Here is a 19,576-nt window from a genome sequence, read left to right on the forward strand (position 1 = left end):
GTCTCCATGGCCTCTTTGGCGTGCATTAGTATTGACAGATACATTGCCATCACGAAGCCGCTGACCTACAACACGCTGGTTACCCCGTGGAGACTTCGAACCTGCATACTGATCATTTGGCTGTACTCCTGCCTGGTCTTCTTACCCTCCTTTCACTGGGGCAAGCCTGGATATCACGGGGACGTGTTTCAGTGGTGTGCCAATTCCTGGAACACCGATCCCTATTTTACCCTCTTCATTGTGGTGATGCTCTATGCCCCGGCTGCTTTCATCGTCTGCTTCACTTACTTCAACATCTTCCGCATCTGCCAGCAGCACACCAAGGAGATCAACGAGAGGCGAGTGCGCTTCAGCTCTCAGGATGGGGAGGCTGGGGAGGCACAGCCCTGCCCGGACAAGCGCTATGCCATGGTTCTTTTCCGCATCACCAGTGTCTTCTACATCCTCTGGTTGCCCTACATAATCTATTTTCTGCTGGAGAGCTCCAATGTCTATAGTAACCGCGTTGCGTCCTTCTTGACCACTTGGCTTGCCATTAGCAACAGTTTCTGCAACTGTGTCATTTACAGTCTCTCCAACAGTGTCTTTCAGAAGGGGCTTAAGCGTCTCTCGGGGGCTATTTGTGCCTCTTGCGCTAGACAGAGGGTAGCTAAGGACTCCTCTACCTCTAGGAGCAAAAGATCTTCCAATGGATGTCACGTCTGAGACGCCTATCAGCTGGACTGGGAAGTGCAGGGACAATTCTGTAAATTGCAAAAATAAGTTAAATATGATTTTCAGATGTCCAGATTTGCAAAAAGGTTTCTGAGAAATGCTGCTGACATAGAAGAATCGGGAGCACATATCATTGTGATTTAACTTTAAAAAAATATTTCTGTGGAGGAGGCTGTGGAGCTTCACCTCCATATTCATTTTAAGAATAAAGCTGTATCTTGACACTTACCTCTCCAGCTGGTGTGACTGAATGGAGTGGGTGTCTGAGAGCTTCGGCAAAATGTAGTCTTTCTTACAGCTTTACTAGGTTCTTTCGAGATTCGTGCTTCACATGTAAATGATAGAGCTGAAGTGGAAATGTCACAGTATATGGTATATTACAGGGATTTTTTAATATATGCCAAAGTATATTGATACAGTGTTCCAGCTTCAAAACAGAAGGGGCCAAAAAATTTGTTTTTCAGTGCTACCTAGACAGGACTTCTAGAAGAGTGGTGAACAATGTGAACATTTTAGTGTGAACTTAAAGTCTTACTGAGCCATGAGTGCAGCGACGTGATGTGAGCAGTCGTACCCTTAGGAGGACTGACCTGGCTTCTGTGCCCCGTCCCTCTGGTAGGATGCATGTGTGCGAGCAGAGTACCGCATCTGCGTTTTCCTGTTTGTTGTGAAGTAAGAAGAAAAACTTGGATCAGACCAAATTTAGCAGTTAAATAAAATGTGTTTTGATAAGCTAAGAGAAAATACATGTCGCTTTATGATACCAGAGTTGTGGCAGCCATCGAGGACGATGCCAACATGTGAAAATTATTCTCAAAACAGTGGAGAAATGCCACAGTTTTGTATGTGGAAATTTTCTCAAGAACAACTTTAAAAATAACATGTCCCCCTTTTTTTTTTTTAATCTGAATTCTTCTGATATTTTACATACTAGAACTTAAGGGGAAAGGAAAGAAAACAATTGTCTTCTAAACAGCTAAGGGAACTATGTTGTAAATTTAACTGTAGTATTTGAGTTATTCATAAGTGCGCAGAGCTAAATGAGAGACATTTTTCTTTAGCCTTCGTGGGATTAAAGATGGTTCGAATATAGCAGGAGCTAAATCCTGTTGGCAAACGTGTATCTGACTGGTCAAACAAAGTCAGTAACTGAGAAACAAAATCTCATTGACCACAGCTTTTTCAAGCTAGCTTAGATGACAGATTTTTGAGTACTGTAATGCTGTTAAGAAGGCAGTATGACCCTCAAGTTGATTAGTTTTCCTAAAGAATATCCTTGTCTTTTTACTGATGCCATATTGGAAAATGAAAGTGAACTGAGTATTCCTGTAATAACGGATTACAGTCTGCATCGTCTTACCTCACCCTGTCCCTGGTCCGGGGCTCTCCCCCGCCACACCTCTGGTCCCAGAGCAGGTCTGACACCGCGACTGCCTGCGCTTCCCTTCCTTCCTCGTGCTCCCAGTCGGTGCACGGGCTGCAGTGCGCCTGGGGAATTCTGTGAGCTCGCGCGTTACGGTGGGTGTGTGCTGTTAGTCGTCGTGGGAATATATATTAGGGAAAAGTGATGTGATTATTTTTTATTTTTTTTTTTTTTTAGGATTGGGGTAATTCTCTTGGCCAAAGGGAAGACTGTATTTTTGTTAAATGGTTTCAGGTCTACTGTGGTTATAGATTAAGATCATCCTTTTTTTAGTACTCTACCCTGTCCCTCCCGCAAGCGTACGTGCACGCTCCTCTCTGGCCTGCTGTGAGCCCCGGCCTCTCGTCCGTCGTGCTTTGCCCTGGAGGATAATGGTTTGTGTCTGTCTTGCCACACGCAACGATTGCTGCAGACCATCCTCGCTGCCCACCCATGTTTACTCCAGTGCAGTCTTGCGAGGAAACGGGGAAGATAGGAGAGACCAGCAAGATGGAGCACACTCCTGGCATGGCTTGAGCTTGTCGGCACTCTTTGCTGATAGACACGGGTTCCTCTTAGGGTATGTGTGTGTCCCTGTCCCTGGGCAGGATGGGGCAGAGGCCCCAGCTCTTCCTGCCTAGTTTGGGTTTCAGAGCCCTGTTGCAAAGCGCGTTTAAGTCATACCTTGGTCTGCTTTCAACGTTTTTCATCCGCAGTCCAAACCTCTCAAGATAAACTTCTTCCTTAGTTCACCTGAAACTTTAAGAACAAAGGTCGTCTGAACCCTGATGCCTTCACGCCGACATTTCTTGTTGTCTTTTGTAATTAGACAGTGTCTGGAGCCGGGGCTCACGCCGTGGTCCCTGCACGGACCCGGTACCGGTGGTTCGTCCTGCAGAGCTCTTGCAGCCTGAATTTTGGTTAGAGACACAGACAGCCGTGGGGGGAGCAGAGCGTAAGGGTGTAGTGAGTCATTTATAAATGGTATAATAAGCTCACAGCACATCAGCGTGGCTAATTGTTCTCGAGTGTTTTGTAAGTATTATGGCAAAGGTGGGCTTTGGGGAACAATTTAAGGGCTTTAGTCACTAATATCAAAGCGTGTGCGTATGGTATTTTTGGAACAGCCTCTCAGGTAAACTCCCAATAGCTCTTCTGTGACTCCTCACCTTATCTAACACTTCCAAATCTTTGAATTGATGCAATCTAACATTGAAATAGCATTTGATTAAATTTAGTAGAAGAAAATAATCTGCTCGGGCCTAAAACTCTAAAAATGGCAGTTTCAGGTTTCAGCAGAAGCTGGACAGCAATCATCATTGCTCTTTTGGTGTGTTTTTTCATGGCACGACTAGAGGGTTTAAATAGGAGCGTGGTATGCTAGTTTTTGAGAATATGGAAAATCTCAAAAAGTGGTAAGGGGTCTAAATCATGGCACAGAGATTTAACTTGGGATGAAGCAGTTGCTACTTCGGCTATAAGCCTGGAATTGTGCTTAAAGCGTGGTGGCTGTTACAGATGCAGACGCACGCTTGCAGCTGTTGTTGCTTTGCAGCTAAGGTTCAGTTAGAGCATTCCTAACAGCCAGGCTGTTGTTCAGTTGCCTTACTCATCTCAAAGTCTTCGTCAGCTCAGATGATTCCTGTGAGAGGTGGAAATCAGAATCTGGAAGTCTCCAGGAGAGGAGGGCAGAGAGGAATTGCAGCCAATTGATGCGTTCAAGTTTCATCCAGTGTTTTTACAGACGCTTTTAAATGTTGCCTCAGTAGCTTTGTTTGAGTGTCAAATATTTCTATTTTTGTCTGTGTTAATTTATTGATTTAAAAAAAAAAACCTTTCTTTTCCTCTTAATTTGATGTTGATCTAGGTTTGTTAGATGCTTCAAATATTCATAACATTTGAGTCTGTTGTCTTCAGTGGAATTGGATGGGGGTGAATCCTGTTCACTGTGCCAACTGTGGAAGGAATAATTTTGCAATCTATGACTTTGTTTGCTCAACAGTCCGTTTAACTTCCTTTGTCGTATAGTTAACATGAGGCACCAGTAGTCCTTTTCATCACACTCTGTGCCTTGAATTGTTAGGCAGCAGGCTTTCCAGTTGGATCACTTTCATCATTGTACATATGAAACTAATCCTTTCTTGGCTATATTTGTATCCGAGTGTGCCGGGTGCTTTCGAAACTGGTATCAGGAGCATTGCACAGATGAATGCCACACCAAGCAGAATACAGAAATCAAATTACATCTTCATAAAAATTGCGTGTTGTGGTATGATTAAGTGAACTAATTTTGAAGTTCCATCTCAGACTATGATTATTTTTTTTTTTTATTAGGGTTATCTGCCTCACTTTCAAATTAAGCTGCTAGAAGGTTCAGTTTGCAGGGTGCAATTCAGTGGCATTTTTTTAGTACTGTGGAAAGGATTTCTACATGCACAGCTTCTCAGAAGGTGATAATTTGCTTCATCTAGAACTCTTGGTTATTTTTTTTTAAGTTTAATGGAAGTTTAGGTTGGGACTGTATTGTCATCTTCCAAATAGGGTCGGCAGAAAATCTGTGAAATACTTTTTTTTTTTTTTTTTACAATCTCCAATCAAATGACAGTAATTTTTAGCTCTGCTATCTTTTGTGTGAAACGAAAGTTTTGCTGTTATCTACTGTTAGTTTTTTTTTAATTAAACATTACTAGTTTCTACAGTCTTTATTTGCTATTAGGCATTTTGTACTTGTTTTTAAGCTTCTTATCAGTCAGAAATTTGTTTCTACTAGTTGGCATTCTGACATGGCTCAGCGTCAGAGTGCCAAGGGGCGATCGTGAGTATTTGTCACAAATCTTTGACAAGAAGAAAGTGGAACAAAGTACCGTGCTGCAGAGAATCTCAAGAGTAGCACGAGGTTGCGCAAAGAGTCTTTCTCACAGCAGAGACTTGAATGAGAGCTTCCAAATTTCCATCTTGCGCTGCATCTCTATGGCGTTGTTCCTTTCCTGCTCATATAAAGGTTTTACCTGTAAGAAGTCATACATTCCAGCAGTTTGTTCTGAAAAAGAAACTTCCAAGGCATATATGTGATATGAAATGGAAACATGCAGTACGCAAGTTAATAACCAGATTTTTCGATATTTATTGTGGTATTACCAACTGCTGTGATGATAACAGATGTACTGAACCTTCACGAGTCAGGAAGTCTGAAACATTTCAGTCTGATCTTACTCCCCATCAGGGTTTGAAGTTGACAGACCTTCTAATTCAGGTCAGTGCTTTAAAAAACTTTATTTCTTAGGAACTAATATCTGAGCATAGGAGTCTACCTGTAGACGTTACAAACAAAAGGCCCATTTAAAATTTTTCTAATTACTTGATTCATCTATTGTAGGTAATTTTAATTTAATACAAGGAGGTGGAAGTTTTGAAGGGCTTTTGTTGTTGTTTTAACATGTTTTTGGTTCTGGATACTTGACGCACCTGATGAAACATTTGCCCGACCTGGTCCTTATTTTGTTTAGCTTAGAAACCTTTCTCTTCCCTTCTATGACTTTGCAGAATACAACGACACATCCTTTCCATGGTGTCATTCAAGATAAACTTGAATTTTACCTCGCTACCATCACTATCTGCAGTCGGCAAAGCACGTTTGTAACTGATGTTCTGCTGAGATCCGAGAGGTGTAGGGGCCTCTGTGGTTTTTATACTTAAATGGGGGAAGAGTGGCTGTCTTCCCCCACGCAACTTAAAGGAACGGACGCTTTGCAAACCCCAGGGTTGTTCTGTTGAGGCTTCCAGGAGGGAGAGGCTGGGGCATGACGGCGGCGGAGAGATGCCCAGGCAGAGTCCGCGAGTTCTGCTGGTGAAGCCGTGCTTCCTCCCCGCTGCATCGGCGGTCTGTGTCTCTTGATCCATTTTCTGCTCTTCTCTTTCCATTCCTATTGCTGAAATTCAGAGCTCTAGAGAGCATGGTTGACACAGGGCTTTTCTTATGTTTCATAATCTTTATACAGTGAATACGGTTGGTTGTATGGGGCTGTGGTCTCAGGTCAGTCCAGTGTATTCGGTCTGCGACTCGCTGCGGGGTCCCTGAGGCTTTGACGTGGTCTGGGCTGGGAACAGCTTTGGCCGCGGTCGGGTGGACCCTGTGCTTGGCTGCAGCTGGGCAGACCCTGCGCCATCAGGCTGGACAGGCTGCCTCCGGGCCCTCCTTTAGGACGGTGGGAGAATCCCCCATTGTGAAAACACCCTGTTTTGCACTAGGAAAGAAGCGTTCTCCTGGCTTCTGGAGGCAGCTGACATCTTAAAACTTCTCCGTCGTTACGTCCCTTATTGCCTGTGCGTTGCAGAGGGACCGCTTTGAGAGGTGTTTTCTGCAGAGAAGCAAAGGCAGATAATTTAATACTAAAATGATGTGTGTAAAATGTTTTGGGAAGAGGAGACCTCTTCATAATGAAAACTTGGAATGTGTAAAACCAGATGCAGTTGTATTTAGAGAAGGAAACTGAAAGTTGTGGCCAGTGGAAACAAACCAAGGAAACCCTCTGGACAGCTGTGCCTGCACAGACGGTGGGATGTAAATTGCGGTTCTGTCAAAACAATGGAGTATTTAATTTGGGTCATATCCTTTACAGTACATTTTTTTAAAAAGATGGAGTTTAACCTTCTTGCCTTTGCTTTGCTGCACTCCAAAGGCAGCTCGTCGGAGCCGTGGGGCTCCGCACCCGCAGCAAAGGGATTCCCCTCCGACCTGGAGTGGCCATCCAGCCCCTCCGATGCAGTTCAGGTAAAATGGGATAATACCAGCCTGTAGTTGTACATCTGGGGTGTTATAGCAATAGGGAAATAATCTGATGTGATAGAGTTTGTTTAGTCAGCGTTTCAGGTTTTATCCTGTGACACAAGGTTTGCTGGACAGGTGAAGTGTTCTGCTTACGCAGGCAGCATGGCTGATGGTTCTCCACTCGGTATCGGCTTCTCTCACCTTTCTGGTTTTATTCCCATTGCAGAGTTTAAAACAAGCCACAGCCTGTGTCTGCTCTACATACATTTGGTGGTGGTGGTTGCCAGTGGAAGTGTTTGCGGATTTCACCCATATCGTATTTGCATTTCTTGAGCTTTAGCACTTAATGAAAACGTTAACGTAAGTTATGTTCCCATATCCTGACCCGGGTTGGTTGTTTACGGCCTCTGGTGTACTTCAGCAATCTGTCCAGTCAAAACTGATTCTCTAGCTAGTGAATTTGTGGTTACTTCAATTAAGCAGCAGAAGTTGTTAAAGTCATTTTTGTTTTGTGCGGAGGACGGCGGGGGAGCGTGGCAGCCGCCGAGCTGATCGGGGAGGGGCGGGCTGTGCGCCGGGGGAGAGCGGAGGGCAGGGCACGGCGGGGGGGGTAGCGCGCGTGGCGCCCGCCGAGCTGATCGGGGAGGTGCGGGCTGTGCGCCGGGGGAGAGCGGAGGTCAGGGCACGGCGGGAGCGTTACCTGCGCGCAGGGCGGTACCCAGGAGCTTTGTTTGCCAAGACGTTTTTAGAAATGCTGAGCAGATGCGCATTGCATTAGGTTATATTCAGACTCTGGGTTTAGAGAGACAAACACGTTTTGAAGTCGGCAGTCGGTGCTGGTGCGGAGGAGCGCTGTGCTGGAGCAGGAGAGCAGCCTTGGGTGGGCACGGGGGGGACCTGAGTCCGACCGTCCTGTTCCGACTTCTCTCTTTTAATGAATTTGTAAGATGAGGATAGCAATTTCGTAATTCAAAGCTTTGGCTTCTCTCTGATGGTCATTACTGGAGATCCTTTAATTGAAATGTTAAGTTCAAGTAACTCCTTGCAAAGATGAACTCGAATCTTGCTGTGCGTGCGTGAGTCATTCTTAAACGTTACGAAGATCACGTGACACGAGCAATCAAATGCTTAATAAACCGAGTCATTACTTTTATGGTAAATTGAAAAAAGTTCTTCTGGGATTTCAACTGTAAATGAGTCCTTGAAAATCAATAATTAGATTAGTAAAGGATGACGTTTTAATATGCTGGCAGGAATATAGAGGGATTTGTCAGGGGAAGCAAAAACAGACTTTGCACTAAAGTGGCTTAGGTGTATTTATAGTGCTAGTGATTTTGTGTGCGTGTGTGTGAAATCTTTGGACTATTTTAATATAATGTAAGGCTTGGAGCTTTAGCTAACCAATTGCTCGTTTTATGAAGTTACATTAGTACCACACTGTGAAGTATTTTTAAATATTAGCATTACTGAGTATTAAAAGTATTTCATAAAAACATTTTTTAAAACATTTTTCTGTAGATGCTGTCAAAGGAATTGATGTTTAGTGTGCAAAGAAATAAAACCCTGAGGGCTGTAAGGTACCTGTGTGTTTCTGATCCCCTCAGTTTTTGAAGGGTTAGCTGTTTCTTGAGGTTAAATTGTTGTCATTAAAACCTACTAAAAATAATGGTGCAGTTAATCCTTTCAGATAACAGGAAGCAGCATTACCTCCAGCCACACTTTTGAACTGTCTGAAAGGATTTGCAATCGCATATATTGTCTTCACAGACTTACGTCTTTAGAAATGCTGTACAGCACCGTGTTTTGCAAGTTCCTATGCTGATAAATTTCTCTCCATATGTAACCTTTGAAATCTAGTTTCTGTTGTAATTCTGGCATGTAAACACTAGATTCAATTTTGTATTCCTCTAATGAATGCAACAGGATGGAAACGAGTTTGCAATTGCTAACGATGAGCTTTTTTACTGTTCTTAATACTCGTGGGTATGTCTTTTCTTCAGGGATTTCAGAATTGTATTAGTACCTTTTTTAATTGTTCTTTTCCACATGCTGTTTACAATTAAACTGCGAGCATGGGAGGCTGTGCGTGCATGTGCTTCTAGGTTGCTTTGCTGAACGAGATACAGTGGGGCGATCTTACTTGAAAGGATGCTCGCCTTTCCTCGCGTCCCACCTGCTTCCTCGCGCCTTCACAGTAACTGGGACAGCAGAAGCCACTGGTGGGACGATTCCAGTGTGTTCTGTGGAGGTTTGACATTTGTCAGAGGGTCGCTACGAGGAGTTTTGTTTGGGAGACAGGCCAGCTCCTTACACCAGTAGTGTTACAACTGGTAGTTTTTTTCCTGTGTTAGTGAACAGGCCGAGAATAGACAAAATCACAGGTAAGAATGTGTCTCTGTGTGTTTGTAAGAACTTTGTGCACCTTTTAATGCTGGAAATTGTTTCGTATTAAGAGATGAAAAAGAGGTGTGAGTGTGAAACCCCTGCTATGAAGAACTACGGGGAAAATAATCCAGCGAAGCAGATTAGAGGAGCAAACAGGTGAATTAGAGCCAGTCCCAACCCGTGAGGCTCCCTATCGCGGGGTTTAGTTCTGACACGCCAGGGAGCATCAGGGTGTCAGTCTGGGCTCCCCCGCGTTCCCCACCTCTGCCCGGGTTCGCTCTGTTCTGCGCTCGGCGAGGGACGGGGGCCAGGGTGAAGGTGGGGGGTGATGCGCAAGACAGCTGAGGGAGCGTTGTTGGGGCTCCAGAATGACGTATTTTGTGCCAACTCAGAACTGTTGTTAAAATACAGGGGAGAGGGGTACGTCTGCCCCATCGTTTCAATAGACATTTCTGTAGCTGATTTTTCGGCTAAGACTAATAATAAGAAAAACTACAGTTGAGCCAAAAATGACAAATGTTACTGATTTAAAATAATACTTGCATATTTTTAAGTATTAAATGGAACTAGTTAAATCGGAAGCATGTAAATATCTGATTCTAAATCTTTGCATAACTGTTTCCAAGAGGTAATTTTGCTATGAGTTATTAAAACTCGAAGAATTGTATTATTCCCTTTGAGATGATCTGTACCCAGGCTGTGTCGTACATCTCTTGGCTTGTTTCCTTTTTGCTGTAGATGTATATACATATATATGTGTACAGTGTGACTGTACAATTACTGCCACGTTAAAGCAGTTGTTTTAAAATACATACATACATGTATTTTACATATGTATGTGTGTATGTGCATATGTCTATTTAAAACAAGCAATTATCACAGCAGTAATTGTACAGTCACACAGTTTAGGGCTTTGTAAAATATGTAATTTCAAGAATGTCAATGTGGTTCTTAGCAAATTTTATAAACACTTTTTTGAATCTGTTCTCAGCACTTCCCATCCTAAGAGAAACTGCACATTTTTCAGTGATTGTTCCACTGGTTACGTTTTTGTCTGCCATTTGTTCTGGATCGATGTAATCTTGATACTACTAAAATTTCAAGGGCTGTTGACGCACTTCACATAGCCTAGGATTGCCTGTTCTCCAAATACATGGATCATGCATCAACAGTACTAAGTAGCCTTACTGTTTTGCCTAAAAGCATAGCTAATTTATTTAATGTTCTCTCTTTAAAGAGAGGTCTCTGGAAGGGGTAGCATAATTTAGGATGCTCCTTCTCTTTAAAGGGAAACTCAGAATTGAATAGCAGTACTTGTTGATCAGTGATATTATTGTAGCCAAAGGATGCATGGATGGTTTAATAGGAAGTTTTTGCTTCAAGTTTCTTGATGAAATGTAGTGTTCTACAGAGCTGTGTGAAGAGTGTAGTTTTTTATTCTGAAATGCACTTGTACACTTTATTTGAAAGGTCTGAATGGATCATAAATACATTTAAGAAATAAACGATAACGTCACATGTTTTCACGTCTTGTCTCGGATGGCTTTTGTGTAACTGTGCAGATAAAGGTGTGTTGGTTTGGGAGTGGGTGGGGCTTTCTCCTCTTATCTTGATTGCTCTAAATAGTCTGGCTTGTACGTAATTGCCAGAGCAGGAAAACCTTCCAGCACGCGTTTTGTGTTTATGCTTTATCCATACATGATGTAGGGCACTGTAGGCAAACTCCTCTCTATAATTTTCCTGTGGGAAACTTGAGCCCTAAAAGGAAACGAACACAGCGAAAGGGCTGGATATCACAAGGGATTCACTTTTATTTTTAGAATTGCACTATATTGCCATATTTGGACTGAAAGTATGCTGTATTAATGCACTATTAGATCAAATTGCAGCTGTCCACCCGTTCTGAATTTGTCTGAATTATTCAGGTTTTTTTCCACAAATACTATTTGTTTGTGAATGTTTTTGATAAGTGCGAACTCCAGGTAACACATGCTGCGGGCAGCACTTCTGGGGAGAAGTTAACAAGTACGAGTGGGTTTTGTGGTATTTCCTTAAGGTCTCTGTAACAGGTGTAATGCTTCTTACCGAAACCTTCCCGCAGTGGTTTGGTGGAAGGCCAGTGCAGGAAATGCACTCTGTGTAAAAGTGAGGGTAAATATTGCTTCTTAAAAGGAATCTTGGGAATGCCATCAACCGGCAAAATAGACCTGGTGACACCGGTATCCTACTAACATTGAAAAGAGCTACTGAAAGACCTTTTAATATTTTAGGATGTACTTAAAAGGTACAGATCTGCTCAAAATAATTTATCTGAAGGTTTATTACTGAAAGTTTCACAGGCTTTTGGCTTTTTCTGCTTGTTGCAACTGCTGAAAGCTGCCAGCTGCCTTGTTGCTCTCGTGAGTGGCTTTTCTGTGCCTTGCAGCAACACGCCACGCGCTGACCTGACGCTGGGCAAAGCAGGCAAAATTCCATGGATGGATTGAGTCTCTAGACTCTTCCCACAGTAATCTCTGACCGTGTGACAAAATCCATGCAAGGTCAGTGGGACTTTCCTAAGAAATAATTGCAATGTGAAAATCAAGCCAAGCAGAGTTTGGGTTTTGTGGTGGATGTGTCGGATAACTCACCCCAGTGAGCGACCTTCCATACTTTGGATTGTTCTGGGGGTGGGGGCGGGGGGGAATCTAGAGTTTGGACCTCACCGTTTTTCCATTTTTGTGTTGTTTTTGAAGTCAACCTGTGTCTGGGTAAAGGCTTTATGTTTTGTGCCCCCGTTGGATTTCTCCAGTAGCCCGGTGCGGCAGGAGTTGATCTTTGGGTGGCGAGACAGTTCCAGCGGGCAACTTCCTCTGCTGCTCTGGAGATTTCTTATTTCAGTCTTTTTTCATCACAGATCTTGTCCCTTCAGCAATTCTTTGCTGCTGCTTCTTCATCCTCTTGGGTTTATGTAGGGGCTTAGGAGGAATAAACCTGAGCTGCTGAAAACTGCAAGGAGATCAGCCCCACGAAGAGGTACTGGGAACTCCACCTCTTCCATGGCTCTTAATTGTGGCTTAAGCTACAGAAACAGCTTCTAAAGTAGCACAGTCTGTCTGAAGATGTCGATCGAGGTTGTAACTGCATGATATGGTTTGCAGATCCTGGGATGGTCTCCGGAAGATCATGAAAATACAAGGAGAATGTCTTTTAAGTGTGTCCAGTTTAGCAGGTGGGAAACGGTATGCTTTTATAGAGAGGCTGATACAATAGATGCGGTTTTATCTGCTGGACCACGTCCTGGTTTCCGTAATTACTCATGTACTTTCTTTTTAAATCAACGGGAGAGGAAGGTTGCAGTATAAGTCCTCTAATATTTTTAAGCACGTAAGAGGGGGAGGAAGGGTATGTTCTTGGTCTGAGCATCTACGTTTTCCTGCTTTCCTTTGGAGCAGTGAACTGTTGTGAGAATTTTAATCTTCACTACACTTGCCTCAGTTCTCATGGCTGTTTTCCATTCTGTTTTCTTTATTACTTTCTTTTTCTTCCTGTCATTCTTAGCTTTCTATTTTTCAATCCCAGTTTGTGAAGGGTGTGGGTTCAGAAGGGTTTCCTTCAGTTCCCAGTCCCCTGAAAGCATGAGAAATTGCCCAGTGAGCCAATTCTCACAGCAAGGTATAAAAATAGGAGTAAAGAAAAGGTTACACAATGCTTGGATTGCAGCAGTTTGTACTAATGGGGAGATTTCAAAGCCATGGTTTGAAAAACATTTTTTAAACCTTATCATTTCCGTTAATTTTTCTCTCCCCAAGCTGTGTTTCAGCTGCAGGAACTAGCGTTAGAGATTACTTGAAGAATTGTACTGAAACGTAGGAGTCAAGTGCTGAACGAGGCACGCAAAGCCAGAGACCACTAATTAGTTCTCTTTAGCCATAATGAGTTATTTGTTTGAGAAGTCTATCCTAAGAGTTTCCAACCAGGTGCTTTGCTCTCTGCTATTAAGTAAGTGGATTAAAAGGCAAGTGGATTTGAGGTTATTTTGCCGTTGCAGCAGAACACAGGTGACACTCAGGAAATCCACTCGTTTGGTGCCACAAATTGCCGTTAGCAGCGAACAGTACCTGCGCCGTTGCAAAGCGGAGTACTTTACTGGAATTCAGTCTCGCAAACTTGTAAGAAACTGAAAGTTATCGCTAAGATTGTATTCACAAGCTCTAAAGTTTTCAGCACTGTTTCTGAGCATTGTCTTTCTCTGCTTGCAAAACTCGCTGGAGCTCCCAGCCAGCCCTTCGCGTACGTGCCTCTGTTGACTTAAAAGGCTTACAGTTACATGAAATTTATTTAACATTGGATTTTGTTTCTGATTTCCTTATGATGAGATGGACCTCTTTGGCCTGTTAATTATTATCAGATTGAAATGCTGAACAGTACTTTCAATACAATTTCCAAAACAATCCAATAACTTGATTCTAATAGCAGAGTAATGCTTTCCTAATGAAATGTCTGTATTGAGCCACAGAGAAGAGTATTAACCTTGGATTAAAATCAGAAGGGAAAATCAAGCACAGAGTGGTAATTTTGTTCTTGTTTGCGAAATCATTTTGTGAAGAAAAAGATCAACTAAAAGCTGTATTTAGTGATCTTCACACTGATTACATCACGTACATTTTTACTATCTATTTTACTTCTTTTTTCCGTTTGCCGAACAGAAACATGGGGTATTTGGATATAGTAAAACTTTTTTGAAAATAAAACATCTCCTCTGTTTTGCTTCCACAGAGCATCTTGCATGTTTGCAGCGTTAACCTGGGCAGTGGTACGTGGTAACGTCACATCTGAAGATGACTGGCTTTTGTATTTGCGTTCAGGCATTGCTGGGGAAGCACCTCACAGGGGCACCTTTGACCCCGTCGCTGCAGTTGTTGCTTAATGATTATTGTGGCATCTTTTCAGCTGATTCCCTCTGCCGAGGAGCTCTTGCTCTCAGTAGCTGCCCAGGAAAGTCATCTTCTAAGTAGTGAAAAGAGGGACCAATTGTAGGCAAAAAGAAATCCCTACAGACAAACAGAGGGCTTTTGTTTCTGTTTTATTTCAGCAATTTGGGCAATGGGAACGGTCATAGTAACCAGCTAGATAACAGCTGGGCTGGGACTGCCTCAAAAGGTACAAGACATCGTGGTGAAACACATCCATACAAAATCTGAAATCCGATTAATCAGAAATCACAAAATATGGCATAAAATTGTAGAAATTGTTCTGAAATTGTAGAGGTCAATTCAGATTTTTTTAATTCAGTATGGTGAGCACAATTTCAGATTCAAAAGACACACTAAAATTGCCTGTCGTATGCTGGGCGAATGAAGTGTTTTAAAGACGGGTTGAGTGAGTGATTTCTGTTGGATGCCGATCATAGAATAACTGAGGTTGGAAGAGACTTCTGGAGGTCGTGTAGTCCAGCCCTCGGCGCCCAGCAGGTCTTACCAGATCAGGTCTCTCACAGCCCTGTTGAGTCTTGAACCCCTGTGGTGGCGGAGACTTTACAGCCTCTTTCGGCAACCCTCTTCCATCCATGGGGAAGGAGCTGCTTAATCTTCCAATTTGCATAAATGTTCCTGGTAAAGTACAGGTTTTGGGAACTGCATCAAATCATTTGACAGCTATTTTCTGTGTGCCCGGTCAGTAGGTTTTTTTCATTTGTGTCACTGGTGTGTGTTTTCTAAATATATATTTCTTATTGTTATTTTCTGTATTAAAGGAGAACATATGATGTGTACGAACTATTTCCATTGGCTTCCAAAATAAGCAAATTCCTTCGTTTGCTAATGGGGGAGGGTAGTTTCTTCTGTTTTCAAAGCATGCTTGTCCTTGCAGTGCTCTGAGCTCTGGCTTAAATGACTACACTAGAAATAGTTTCAAACTGAACTGAATGGGATGGATCGGAACATCTCAGTCGTATGTCTAATTACCGGCAGAGACCCGAGAAGACCTCAGTGTGGGAATGGCACCTGCTTATTTTCCCATGCGGATCATCGATCTGTTGTAGAGGGAAAATTAGGTTAAGCTGAACATTGTTCACAAATGCTTATGGTTTCTTATGATGTGCCTGACACAAACCTCTTCCTTCCATGTTCTGGAAACCTTTTTCAGGATATTTCTCCAAGGTAGGACTAGGATTCCTTCTGAGCCATCCTCAGCAATACTGACAATTCCTAATAGGAATTAGGAATAGGAATATTCCTAATATTTGAGGCCAGTATTGCCAACTAATGTCATGGAGATCGATTGGTGTTTAAATCACTCAGATAAAAGTTGGGAGGAAAAGGCCCTCAGTTTCCCTTTTACTGTTTACTGCGTTCAGTTGTTCTGCTTTGTCAAATTCCTTTCATGTCTGCCAGGACTTTTCACTGCCTTTTGTGTAGGACTGGCCCTTGATGCAGACTTTCTTGGTGTTTCTTCCAATTGGTCTTTTCAGTCCATTTTTCCCATTTACTGGTTTTCTTAATTGTATGCTATTTGTTATTGTTCAGCTTTCCCAATGTCTGAGGCATCTGAAACTGATTGTATCAGAGCAACGTAAAGAACAAAGTTCCATCTTCCTCATGCTGAAATGCCCGGCTCGCATAGGCAACCGTCCCCGCATTATATTACGTTTTGCTGTATGATGCTGTCTGTTTTGGGCTCCTACTCAGTTTTCTACTTTTCTGTTGTCTAATTCTGTGGAAGGGATGGAGAGAGGTTTCTGGAGCTGAACCTCAGGGACAGCATTTGGGACAGCAGCATCCAGCTGCTTAGAACTGACTGTTACTCTCCGCTGTTTTGAGATAAGCGAAATGTGACTGGGCAGTATTCGCATTCAGAAGTCTCCAAGGGAAAGTGCTGTCTGCATTGCAATGTCCTGGAACGCTTTTGTGTGTGCTTTTTCTGCTGCTCACTGACCGTTCCCAGATGTGCTTAGGTAACCAAATCTATCAAGATTGCGATCTGGAGCTGCCAGCCTGCAGGCAGCCTGTTCTGGTTGAGTAGACTGTGTTTTGTTAAATTTAGAACAGTGCTCAGAACACGATGCCAATCTCCTAACTCTCAGTCCTAGCATATTGTAATTTATATTCTTTTGATGTGTTTTAATTTACATTTTTATTTTTTTTCTAATAGGAGTCTCCACAAGACAGTGCTATCACCCGAGACATCAATCGAACGTTCCCTGCTCATGATTATTTCAAAGATACTGGGGGAGATGGCCAGGACTCCCTGTACAAAATATGCAAGGTATTCTTTAAATTCTTCTAGACTGGTTTCGGTAACTTGTATTTAATGTCATTAACAGATGTAACTGTTACCTGAGAAGAATGTGTATGTGTTACCCTCAACCATATCATGGAGGCAGACTCTGGCACTTGGCTCGCTCTGGTTCTTCATTGTAGATGTTGGGGTGGTAATAGTGCCGTTCAGAGGGGAGACCTAAAGTGATAAGGGCTTCTGGATCCCTGAACACTAAGGTGTTTGGTACAGAGACTTCACGTGATTCCAGACGTGTCAGCCTGGATCAAGCTGGACAAATTATATGCTGTGATGGAGATGAGAGCTAATTCCATACTGATCAAGAGCAGCTCAGCTTTGGCTGCGGCACGCTCCCTCGCTGTCAGTATTACCTAAGCTGTGCTGGGAAGGGTAGGGCGCATGCAGGAAATCGTGCTGGTATTGCCACTTGAAAAAGAAATGTTCTGATGTTGGGTGTGTCCTTCGTGTGTAATGTCATAAGCTGTTGTTGTCATGTATATAGTTGTCTTTAAAACTGGAGATAACTGTGTACCTCCCATAAATGTTACAAAGCCATAGGCATGTGCTGAAGTGGCTTACGAAACGGAAGAAATTAGCAAAAAAGGACAGCCTGTTGTGGTGCTCAGTTACCTCAACTGGAATGTCTTAAGCTTCCAGCACTCTTGTGTTCCTGGTGTTTCTCCCTCTTCCTGATGTCCCTGTAGCACCTGTTTAGAGGTAGAAGCGCTCAGAGAAGTGGTTTAATAGGCTGCAGCAGTCTTGGTGCATTGCTGTAACCACCCACTGCCACTATATGTCACCGTTTGATTTTCGTACAGGTTATCTCTTCCTTAGAATGGCAACTGATGCACCACCCGAAAATTTTATGGAGCAGTGTTCAATGCGGTGTTTTGTTTTCTTTGTGTTTGTAGCTTGAGACAGATATGCAGTAAAGTCTTGATTCTTATTTTAGGCTTACTCTGTCTACGATGAAGAGATTGGCTACTGTCAAGGCCAGTCATTTCTTGCTGCTGTGCTGCTTCTACATGTAAGTGGTGGGGTTTTTACCCCGTTTGTTTTAAGCTTAAGAATAAATATTGCTCCACTTGCCTAGAACAAACGTTGGTAACTCCTGACCTAGAAGGGTTGCAGGCCACGTACCCACATGTATGTTGGTCAATAATAATGTGATTGTAGACAGAGAAGAGTACATTGTTTAAAACTTACTGTGGTATTCGTAATGACTCTTGTCCACAGTCGGAGTTCATTTCGCTGTGTTTCTGTTTCAGGACCCCTTCCATTCGAAACTCCACAGCCTTGTACTCATGATCACTAGTAGGCATGGAATTTGTGTCTAAGACAACACTGTAAATGTGTCTGTTAAAGGGTTTCAAGGTCAGATTTAAGCTTTTCAGAAGATGTTTCATATTGGAATCAGTCAGAAATATGCATGGTAACTGCCATATGTCTCATACACACCGAAGTGTATTTCTGACATTGGTGGGATGTTAGTTTATCAGGTTTCAGTGCTTTGAACAACATGCTGCCTGTGTGGGCTGTTGTATTGTAGGCCTTTGTGCTGCTTGGTTTGAGAGGTTAGTGAAGGATACAGTAATTCTATTTTTTTTTTTAAAGGTACTGAATTATGCTTTTTTAAACTTAATTGTTATTTGTAGAAGTGATCTCAGAGTAATACCCTTTAATTGCATGTTCAGAAGCTAGAGAGATATATGGATACTCTATATCAGAAACAAAAGTTTTCGGTTCACTCATGCTTGGGAAATGTGAGAGGATTAGAAATCTGTACAAATTATTTATAGACTGTTCTTTTCTAAAGTAACGTCTGCTTTTTGTCAGTGTTTCTAGTGCAAGCAAGAGTAGTTGAAACTGAACAGAGTTCCGAAGACCAGTAATGTTTTGAGGTTTCTTTTCCCCAGCTGCTTTTTAGTGATTGTTGCTCCCATAGAGAACTAAGCATAAAGACTTCTCTGCAGTTTCCAGGGGAAGAGGATGTCTGTCTTCAGTGGAGAATTTTCCATAATGTTGTAAAGTGAGTGGAGGATATAGAAGAGATTGTAACCTCCATTCTCTTGAAACAAAAGCCAAATGATTAATGATAACAACCTCTTTTAGTTCTTTGTAACTGTAATCTGAAATATTTACTTGATGAGCAATTAATTCTTTATTACTACACTGAATCAGATCAAGAAAAGTAATACTTTGTAATAGAATCACAGAATGGTTTAGGTTGGAAAGGACCTTGAAGATCATCGAGTTCCAACCCCCCTGCAATAGAAAGGGACACCCCCCACTAGACCAGGTTAAACACTTTTACTGAAACATAGGTGCTTTCTTTTAGCTTTTTCATTGTCATATGTCCATTTTTTTTAATATCCATTGCATTAAAGAGACTCACTGTCAAGAATGAACCATGAGTTATTTTAGAGTGCTTTCTTTAACAATAGCTGTTGCTTCTGGGAATAATGTATGCATTTAAAAAGGCTAAATTTCAAACAAGTTTCTTTTTATTTGATTCTCTTTGAAGTCAGCCTTTGGAGTGTGGCTGCTAGGGAAAATAAATAGTAAAAAGAAATGTGGCAGAAAAGGAAATTAAGTTTCTGCAAGTCCTTCACTACCAGTTTGGAATGTCTCAGCAAAGTTTTCACTTTTAACAAACTCCATGTGCAGATTAATAATAGAACACTTGAGATGGATGTTCTGTCCTTTACAGGAACAAGTGATTGACCTGAAGTCAGACTTTACTATGGAAATATGAAAACTGAATTTTGATGTCAAGGAAAAATGTCTAAACAGCTTTGAGTGTTTCTCCAGTTTTTGGCAGGAAAGGGATATTGAACTTTCCCAAACCAATGCTGAGTTGTGATATGTGCAACTTTTGTTAGCAGTTACTGGTATCTCTTATTCATGCAATCTCATAAATAAACATCAAATGTGATGTCATTTTAAAAGGTAAATACACTGTTAGAATAAGGGAAAGATCTTGTTTAACATCCTCTAGTAATACTGCTTCTCTCTCAGTTACGTAGGTGACAAAGGGTTAGGCTGTTCAA

General features: G+C 42.3%; 2 protein-coding genes across 2 annotated transcripts in view; both read left to right on the plus strand.

Moving 5' to 3' along the window:
* The window catches only part of GPR21 (G protein-coupled receptor 21), a 1,432-nt gene extending 360 nt beyond the window's left edge, over positions 1–1,072 (plus strand). Inside the window, exon 2 of the mRNA XM_009892305.1 lies at positions 3–1,072. Within this exon, the coding sequence (XP_009890607.1) occupies positions 3–705 (703 nt within the window). The 3' untranslated portion in view covers positions 706–1,072. The remainder of the gene's footprint in view (positions 1–2) is intronic.
* The window catches only part of RABGAP1 (RAB GTPase activating protein 1), a 67,596-nt gene that overhangs the window by 31,565 nt on the left and 16,455 nt on the right, over positions 1–19,576 (plus strand). The window contains exons 13-14 of the mRNA XM_009892276.1: positions 16,401–16,514; positions 17,479–17,553. Coding sequence (XP_009890578.1) covers positions 16,401–16,514; positions 17,479–17,553 — 189 coding nt within the window. The remainder of the gene's footprint in view (positions 1–16,400; positions 16,515–17,478; positions 17,554–19,576) is intronic.

This window comes from Charadrius vociferus, unplaced genomic scaffold, assembly GCF_000708025.1.
Source record: "Charadrius vociferus isolate BGI_N301 unplaced genomic scaffold, ASM70802v2 scaffold549, whole genome shotgun sequence".
Taxonomy (NCBI): Eukaryota; Metazoa; Chordata; class Aves; order Charadriiformes; family Charadriidae; genus Charadrius; species Charadrius vociferus.